Below are 9093 nucleotides of genomic sequence, written 5' to 3'. Positions count from 1 at the left end.
GCACCTGGGGGCGCTGAGCGCACCTGGGGGGGCACTGAGCGCACCTGGGGCCCCCCTCGCAGCCCCCCGGCTCTGAGCCAGGCGGGGACAGCTCGCTGAGGCTGAACGCCGAGTCCCGGCGTGGCCGTGGGACCTCCCCAGCCCGGCCGGGGGGTGCCCCCGGTGCAGCCCCCCGCAATCTGCGGCTGCAGCAGGGGGTCCCCAAAAGGCCGGAGCCCCCCCAGGTGCTGCTGGAGCCGGGTTCGGCCGCTCAAGTCCCGTTGGTGCCACACTGTGGGACATTGGGGAGGGTCCTGAGCCCCCCCGCGGTCCCTTTGGGAGGTGAAATCCCATCCGGGGGACACCGAGGGGGAATTTTGTGCTGGAAAAGGCAAATTCCGGAGTCGGGGACGTCCTTCGAGAGCTGCGGACAGCCCAGGTCACCCGAGTCCTGCGGGGGGACAGCGGTGGCCGTGCTGGGGCTGGGGACGCGTCCTGGGGACCCCCCCAGCGAGACTTCACCTCGTGCTGGGGGGTCCCAGCCCCACAGCTCGCCCCTGCCCCACGGCGCGGGGGGGCTGCTGCCAGCCCCTCAGCACCCCCGGGCACGGGGACAGCGATGGGGACAGGGATGGGACCCCTGGGGGGGTCCGAGCCCTCCCCATCCGCACAGCCCACGGCCACAGCTCCGGCCTGGGACATCCACTCTGCCCGAGCGGCAAAGCCTGGCTTCACCTTAATAAAATAATAATAATTAATAATAATAATAATAATAATAATAATAATAATAATAAAACACTCAAAACCGAAGGCCTCGGGGCGCCCTCTGGGCACGGACCCCACTCGACTTCACCTCTATCCCTTCCCCCCTGACCTCGGGGTGCTCCGAGCCCGGGCAGCCCCCACTGCAGCCCCCCCAGAACCCCCGGGAGGGGCCAGACCGGGGGCTCAGCGCCCCCCAAACCTCCCCCCCTTCCCAGACTCCCAACTGGTTTGAACTGGCGTTGGCTGGGGGGCAGCGCCGGGGGGACCCCCGGGTGCCTCGAGCAGCCAGCCAAGCCCACCCGCCCCAACCCCCCCTCCCCAGGTCCCGGGTTTAGCGTCTCCTTCTGTGTCCGAGGGGTTCTGCCAAAATCGGGGTGCAAGACCCGAAAAGATCTGAGAGCCGAGACCCACGGACCCCCAGCCAGGGGCGTGGGACAGATACGGGGTGCCCCGGGGACAGGGGGCGACCCCAGGGGAAGAAAACTACGGGGTCCCGGTGGGGGAAGGCCCGGGGGTCCCCGGGAGGTGCAGGGACCTGGGGAGGGGCAGCTCTGGGGTCCCCGGGGGGACGGGCAGCATGCAGGGGGCCAGGCAGAATTCCCTGGAATTACGGGATCCCGGGGAGGGACGGCTACGGGGCCACGGGGGGACAGGCAGCATGCACGGAGGGGACACGGGGTCCCCGAGGGGACGGGGGGATGGCTGCGGTCCCCGGGAGGGACAAGGGGGCAGCCGGCCCGGGGTGGGGGGTGCCCCGCAGGGAGGGGCGGGGGTCTCGGGGCGGCGGGCGGGCAGCGCGGCCGTGCCAGGCCGGAGGAATGCGGCCGTCCCGGCTCTCCCGGGCCCGCGGCCGCCCCGGTGCTTCCCGCCCGGGGCCGCGGCGGTGGGTGTGGGAAAGCTGCAGGTGTGCGCTCGGGCCACCGCCCGCCGCGGCCCCCGCAGCCCCCCGAGCTCCCCACGGCTCACATTCGCGCAGGACTTTTTTCTTTTTTTTTTTTTTCCCTTTTCCCCCATTTTAGCCGCGATTCGGGCCAAAAATGGGTTTCACATCCTCCACCCCCACCGCCGAAGCGGGGCTCCGAGGGGTGGGGGACCCCCGCCGGCTCAGCATCCCCAGCTGGGGCAGGGGGATGTCGCCAGCCCCCGGCCCCCCGCGTGTGGCCCGTGGGTGGCTGTGCCAACACCTCGCGGGCGAAGGGACAGCGGGGCTGGCACGGCGCGGGGGCTGAGCCCGGGGTGCCACGGTCCGGAGGGGACCGTGGGGAGGGCGCCGGGGGGCTGCGGCCGCCCTCCCCGAGCGGAGGCTCCCGGGTTCCTCCTCGCCTCTCCTCTCTCCCTTTCTCCTTCTCCTTCCTCCCCTTTGGGCTGGACGTGCCCGGGCAGCTCCTGCTCCTTCGGCTCCCATTGATGTTCCTCCCAAACAGCCCCGCCGCCTGCCAGCAGCCTCCCGAAAAAAAAGATTTGGGAAGCCGGGGGAGGATGAGTGGGGGGGGGGGAGGAGGGAGGGAGGGAGAACCGGGGCGGGAGAGCGGGAGCGGGACAAGTGAAACCGCCGCGGGGCAGCTCCGGCTGCGGCGCTCCCCAGCGCCGGCCCGTCCCCGGCCCGGCCACCGCTCCCGGCACAAGGTGCCCGCCCTGCGCCCGCCCCCGCCCCAAACCCCTTCGGAGACCGGCCCCGAAGGCTCCCCCCGGCCCCCGCCCCACCTCCATCCATCCATCCGCGCCCCCCCCGGGGCTCAGCGGCTCAGTTTGTGGGGGCGGCCGTGCCCCCCTCCGGCTCCCTCTTGCCTCCCTTGGCGGCCGACGGGTCCCCGGCGCCTTTGCCCTCGGGCTCGGGCCCGTCCTTGCCCCCGTCGTGCGTCTTCATGTGCTTGCCCAGGTGGTCGGAGCGCATGAAGACGCGGCCGCAGACGGGGCAGGAGAATTTCTTGGCGCCCGTGTGGGTCTGGAGGTGCCGCTGCAGCTCGTCGGAGCGGGTGAAGCGCTTGCCGCAGAAGAGCCAGTTGCACACGAAGGGCCGGTCGCCGCTGTGCCAGCGCAGGTGGGCTTTCAGGTGGGAGGTCTTGGCGTACGCCTTGCCGCAGCCGGGGATGTGGCAGTTGTGCAGGTGCTTGCGCTTCGCCCCCTCGGGGCACGGGCCGCCCCTCTCGGCCTCCTGGCAGTTGGGGCAGCGGCACGCCGCCTGCCCCCCGCCCCTGGGCACGGCCCGCCGGGCCCCCTTGGGCCGCCCCCCGCCCTCCCCCTCCGGGCCCCGCGGCTCCGGGGGCCCCTCCAGCGCCTTCACCCCCTCGGCCGCCAGCAGATGCTGCGCGGGCGGGGGCAGCAGGTGGGCGGGGGGCGCGCAGAGCTGGTGCTCGGCCCCGCCGTACCCGCCCAGGCCCGCGGGCAGCCCGGGGTGCGCGGGCACCTGCAGCCCCCCGCCCTGCCCGGGGGGCAGCTCCATCCAGCTGGCTCCGGCGTGGAGGTCCCACCAGTTGACGCCTCCGCCCTCCTCGCCGGGGGCTCCGGGGTGCGGGGGCCGAAACCAGGGCTCGTAGGGATGCGCCATGTCCGGGGCGGCCGGCAGCAGCTTGGCGTAGGCTCCGGGGGCGGCGGGGCCGTCGGGGGGCAGCTCTAACCTCGGGGGGCCATGGGGCTCGTAGGCGCCGGCGGCGGCGAACGCGGCGTCGTCGGGCCCCGGCAGCGGCAGCTCGGGCGGCGGCAGCGGCGAGGCGAAGTCGGGGGCCCCCGGCGCGGCGGGGCCGTGCGGCTGGAAGGGCTGCAGCGGCTGCAGGTCCAGGTGGGTCGGGGAGGCGCGGGGCGCGTCCGAGGGCTGGGATCCCAGGGAGCCGCAGACCGCCGTCAGCATCGCGGGGCGGCGGCGCGCACGGACCTGCGGGGCCAAGCGGGGCGGGCGGGGAGGGGGGAGAAGAGCTGTGAGGGGAGGGGGGGGCGCAGCTCCGCACCCCCCGTCCCCGCGCGCACCGGCACCGGCACCGGCGGCGTCTGCAGCGCCCGGCAGCCGCGGCTTGGGGGTGGCTGGGCCCCCACCGGGGGGGTTGCGCTGCTCTGCGACAGCGCCGTGACACCGGGATGGTGGCACCAGTCGGGGGGGACACCCCTTACACCCGTCCCCGCCTCCTGCCGACCCTGTGCCAGCCCCCGGCGCCGCTTGGTCACGTCTGCAGCCTCCAGGGGTCTGTGTCCAATTCCAAATTCCGAGGAAACCTCCAACATCTGCTCGGTCACCTCCCGGACTGCGTCCCCCGACACTGCCCGGGTCCCCAAGGGGACGAAGGTGGCATCCCCAAACCCACGGAGGGGACACGGCAGGGAGGCCAACCTGTCTCTCCCGCATCCCAGCCGGGCTGGGAAAGCCTCACCCCCCTCTGCTCCCGCCCCAAGGCCAGGCCCAGCTGGGAGCCCTCCGGCTGTTTTTTGGGGGGGCTGCACCCCCGGGCTGGTTGGCAGCGGGATGAGGCAGCGGAGCCCCGGGCCGAGCCCCCGGCAGCGCTTTGAACCGCGCTCGGGCCGGCTTCCCCCGCGGCCCCGGGGCACCCCCGGGGCACCCGGCACCCCCAGACCCCCGGGCAGCCGCAGCCTGCAGCAGGGCGGCCGTGACTCAGCGGGAGCTGTGCAAACCCCACGGGGCCGGGGACGGGCCCCACCCCGGTGTCGAAATCCACCTGCCGCCACCGCTCCCGCCCCCCGGCTTCCCAGCGGCGCCGCGGTGAGGGGCGGCAGGGACCCCCCTCCCTGCACCCCCTCCTCCCGGCCGCACTCGTCACCATCCCCCTGCCCCGGCCACCCCCAGAGCCCGCGCGGGACAGGGACAGACCCTTCGGTGCTGGGAGATTTGGGGTGGGGGATCCCCCGAGCGGACCCCCGGTGCCAACGCTGTGATTCCAGGGTCCCCAAAGTGCTGGAGACCCCTCGGCTGCGTGGGGACACCGCCTTCCCCTGCCAGGCGCCACCCGGGCAGGCAGGGGGACCCCAAAGATCCGGGTGGGAGTTTGGGGAGGGTCCCAAAATGCCCCTGACGTGACCCCCCCGTACCTGTGCTGACACAGGTGGGGCTCGGCCTCGAGCTGGGGGCAGGGTGAGCCCCCCGGGGCGACAGCTGAGCAGATTTTGGGGTCCTGCTGCCCCGTGGGGGCTCAGCTCTGCCCACCCCAGCCCTGGGGACTGTCCCTGCCTCCTGGGGACACGAGTGGGCTCGGGGAAGGGCTGGCACTGCCGGGACCATCGCTCCCACCCGCAGCGGGGCTCGGGGGGGGTCCTGAGCCCCCCACCCAGCTCCCCCCGAGCTCCGAATCGGGGTCAAACCCACGAAGTGCCAGCCCCCAGGGGCCTTTGGGGTGCTGGCACGGACGGGACCCCCAGATCTGGGGGCTGAGGGACATCCCCCCGCCCCCCGCGGGAGGGGAGGGACCCCCGAGCGCTCCGGGGTCGCTCCCACCCCACCGGACCCAGCACGGGCTCTCCTGGAACGCCCCAATCCCAACGATTCCCCCGCTCGGGGGTCCCAGCGACCCCCCAGAGCGGCCCCACCGTGACCAGCGGCTCCACCCCCCAGCCCAGCCCCAACCCCGGGGAAAGGGCGGCGAGCGGGACGGGGGGAGCGCTGGGAGAACCCCCCTGCACGGGCCTGCCCAGCCGGGCACGGAGCCTCCCAGGACATTTTTCCATCCGGGAATGATGACAAAAATCCCCAGGGGCCCCCAGCGTCCTCCCTCCCTCCCTCCCTGGCGGGGCTCAGCGACGCGTTGGCCATTTCACCGCAGGGAAACTGAGGCAGCGGCGGCTGAAGCGTCCCGTGAGTCACGGCCCGGGCTGGGCACAGGCGGCCCGGCCCCGTCTCCCAGCTCCGCCGGTGCCTCGCCCCGCGGCGGGGCCGGGCGGGCGCCGCTGCCCCCAGCACCGGGAGCCCCGACGGGGGGCACGGGGGCGGGCTCGGGGGATGCCGCGGCTTTGGGGCGGATGCCGCGAGTCCCGGGGGATGCCCCGGGGCCGGGGGCACGCTGCGGGGTCGGGGGGTGCGGTGGGTTCGGGACTGTCCCCCCCGAGCCGCGGCGGGGCTCCCCGGGGGTTTTTCGGGAGGACAACGGGGCCGCACCGGTGGCGGCGGGGGGGGGTCCAGCCTGTGCAGCCCCCCGCAGGACACGGCGCCACGCGAGGGGTCTCAGAGCCACGGGAAGAGTCGCGGTCCCGAGGGGAGGGGGCCGCGCTGGAGATTGGGGCGAGGGGACCGAGCGCGGCGTCCCGGGAGGCGGCGGCGCCGGGAGCCCCGGGGCTCGGTGGCCAGCGGACGCGGCGGGGTGGCGAGCAGGGACTTGCCGGGGCCGGAGCGGCCGCGGCCGCGTCCCTGCCGTCGGTCAGGGCAGCCACGTCCCCGGGACCATCCCGGGGGTCCCATCCCCGCGGCACCGGGGCTACGTACGGCTCTAGCGGCGGCGAGGGCCCGGCGGGTCCGTCCTCATCGGCGTGGCGCGGGCGCTGCTTCCCGAGGGGACCCCGAGGGACCCGCGCGGCTCCCCAGGGACGGGGCACCCACTGGGCCGGGCGAGCAGGAATGGCCGGGTCCCAGCCCGGCGGCCGGCTCTTCCCTCCGCCCCCCCGCCCAGCTCCACCCCCGGCCCGGTGATTTTAACCCTTGGAGGCAGAGCCGCAGCCCCGCCGCTTGACAGGAGCCGGCTCCGGTCTCAGGATCCGGCGGATGAAAGCGGAGGGAGGGGACGGGAAGTTCGCAGCAGACACCGCAAACAGGGGGGTAATTAAAGAAGAAAGCAACAACCGCCTCCCTCCCGCGCCCGTGGCCGCCTCCTCCTGCCACCCCCCACCCCCCCGGGGACCCCCGGGCTCCCCTTCTGTCCCCACCCCCCTCCAGCTGTTCCCCCTCGCCCGTTGGTGACACACAGGTGGCCGCCCCCTCCTCCTGCCACCCCCTCCGGAGACCCCCGGACCTGTCCCCGCAGCCAGGGGTGACACACAGGGGTGGCCGCCCCCCTCCTGCCACCCCCCGGGGGACCCCCGGCTCCGTGTGCCCGCACCGGGGGTGACACACAGAGGTGGCCACCTGCTCCTGCCCGCAGGGATGTCACCTGTCCCCGTGGGGGGCTCAGTGCCCCCCATTGCCCCTCGGTTCTGTGTGGGATCAATGGGACGGGGGAGGGGACACAGGGGACGATTTTGGGGTCAGAGCTGGAGGGGGAGAGTGGGACACAGGACCCACCGTGACCGCGATGGATTTGGGGCCACCCAAAAACGCCCGGGAGGCGCTGGCTGAGCCTGTCCCCGCTCGGCCGGGGCTGTCCACCCCCCCCGTCTGCCGTGTCCCCCCCGAGGCTGCCGGGAGGGACAAACCCCGGGAGCTGCCGGGTGACAACACCGCGGCCAGTGGAGCCACTTAATCACCGGCGCGTCGTGTCCCCATTTCCAACCGCTGCGCCCGGCTGGCGGCCCCGCAGCCCCTGGGGACCCCGGTGGGCACGGCGCGAGTCCCCGGGTCCCCAAGTCCCACGGGAAAAGGCGCCGGTGGCCCCGCAGAGCCGGGACGGGGCTGGCAGCGCCGGGATCGCGGCTGGCGCGTGGGAGCCCGCACCTCCCGGCGAGCCTGCCGAGCGCCCGGCCGGGCGGAGGGCGCAGCGAGCTCCGCCCTGGCCGCGGGGAAAACTCTCCTGGTTTTCATCATCCCAGCAGGGACGGCTCCGCCGCCGCCGCCACCGAAACGCGGCGGCCGGGTGGGCTGAGCGCGGCCCCGCGGCCCGGCCCGGCCGCGCTCCGGGAGGGGATGGGGACACCGGGATGGGGACACTGGGATGGGGACAGGGACACTGAGATGGGGACACTGGGATGGGGACACTGGGGTGGGGACACTGGGATGGGGACCCGGGATGGGGACACTGGGATGGGGACACTGGGATGGGACACTGGGATGGGGACCCGGGATGGGGACACTGGGATGGGGACACCGGGATGGGGAGCAGGGGTGGGGACCCGGGATGGGGACTCGGGATGGGGACACTGGGATGGGGACCCGGGATGGGACACTGGGATGGGACACTGGAATGGGGACACTGGGATGGGGACACTGGGATGGGGACACTGGGATGGGGAGCAGGGGTGGGGACCCGGGATGGGGACCAGAGATGGAGACACTGGAATGGGGACACAGGGATGGGACACTGGGATGGGGATTTTGGGAGGGGGATCCTGCCCTGGGGAGGGGGATCCTGCCAGGGGGACCCCAGGATGGGAAGGGGCGGGAAAGCCGCTGATGGGGTTTCTGGCTGTGCAGGAATGGGGCGAACCCAGTGCTCCCAGTGCTCCCAGTGAGCGCTCCCAGTGCTCCCAGTGCTCCCAGTGCAGAACGCTCCCAGGCTCTCCCGTCCCGGCCATTCCCCGCTCCAGGAAGGGGCTGCAGGGTGGGAGGGTGTGGGGGACACGTGGGGACAGGGACGGGGACCTGGGAGGGCCACGAGCCCCTCACCCCACAGCACCGCACCCCAAAACCCCCCTGGGACCCTCCGGACCCACCCCAAAACTCAGATCCTGGGTGGGGTCCTGCTGGGATGGGTCTGGGAGCAGGAGGAGGCTGGGGGCACTGGGGGCACTGGGGGCACTGGGGGCACTGGGGGCACTGGGGGACTGGGGGGACTGGGGGGACTGGGGGGACTGGGGGGACTGGGGGGACTGGGGGGACTGGGGGCACCAGGGTTTGGGGTCTGGGGGCTCCTGGAGCCCCCCCAGGCAGAGCTGGGACGGCGCACCCCAGGGGGGATCTCCTCTCGCCAGTGAGTGCCTGAAACCCCGAGCCGTGCCTTGAAATTACTGCTAATTACAGAGCTCATTTGCATAAATTATAAGGCAAGAGGCAAATGCCTCCACTCGGGGGGGGGGACAGAGGGGGGACAGGGGGGTTCCGTGGGGACAGGAGGGGTCGGTGCTCCCCCAAACTGCAGCGGGACCTCGGGGTGTCCCCAGAGCCTGGCGTGGGGGGGACACGGCCCTCGGTGGGTGACAGGGAGGGGGACAGGGCAGGGTCGGGCAGGGGGTGGCACTGGGGGTTGGGGTGAGCGCTGTCCCCAGGGAAATGGGGATGAAGGGACAGAGGGACGGAGTAGGACGGTCACCTCCCGGTCCCCGCAGTCGCAGGTGGGCGGAGGAACAGCGGCACAGCGATGTCCCCGGGGGACTCTGAGGGGACAGAGGGACATCCCGAGTCCCTGCCAGCCCCGGTGGCACTCTGAGGGGACAGAGGGACATCCCGAGCCCCTGCCAGCCCCGGTGGCACTCTGAGGGGACAGAGGGACATCCCGAGCCCCTGCCAGCCCCGGTGGCACTCTGAGGGGACAGAGGGACATGCCGAGC

At 73.5% G+C, this 9093-nt stretch overlaps 1 protein-coding gene across 1 annotated transcript; it reads right to left on the bottom strand.

Annotated features, from left to right (window-relative positions):
* Positions 1-2453: 2453 nt before the first annotated feature.
* SP6 (Sp6 transcription factor) lies at positions 2454-6369 on the bottom strand. Its single transcript, XM_059869527.1, has 2 exons — positions 6164-6369; positions 2454-3616 (listed from the first exon to the last, which is right to left on the bottom strand). The coding sequence occupies exon 2, from the start codon at positions 3590-3592 to the stop codon at positions 2489-2491; it is 1104 nt and encodes a 367-aa protein (XP_059725510.1). The 5' UTR covers positions 3593-3616; positions 6164-6369; the 3' UTR covers positions 2454-2488.
* Between the last annotated feature and the right edge of the window lie 2724 nt (positions 6370-9093).

The sequence above is a fragment of the Haemorhous mexicanus genome, chromosome 28 (assembly GCF_027477595.1).
Source record: "Haemorhous mexicanus isolate bHaeMex1 chromosome 28, bHaeMex1.pri, whole genome shotgun sequence".
Lineage (NCBI taxonomy): Eukaryota > Metazoa > Chordata > Aves > Passeriformes > Fringillidae > Haemorhous > Haemorhous mexicanus.
The sequence above is the reverse complement of the archived record's forward strand: the minus strand, read 5'-3'. Positions and strand labels throughout refer to the sequence as shown.

Coding starts and splice junctions, on each gene's coding strand:
- SP6 (XM_059869527.1), bottom strand. CDS start 3,592: ATGCTGACGGCGGTCTGCGGCTCCCTGGGATCCCAGCCCTCGGACGCG.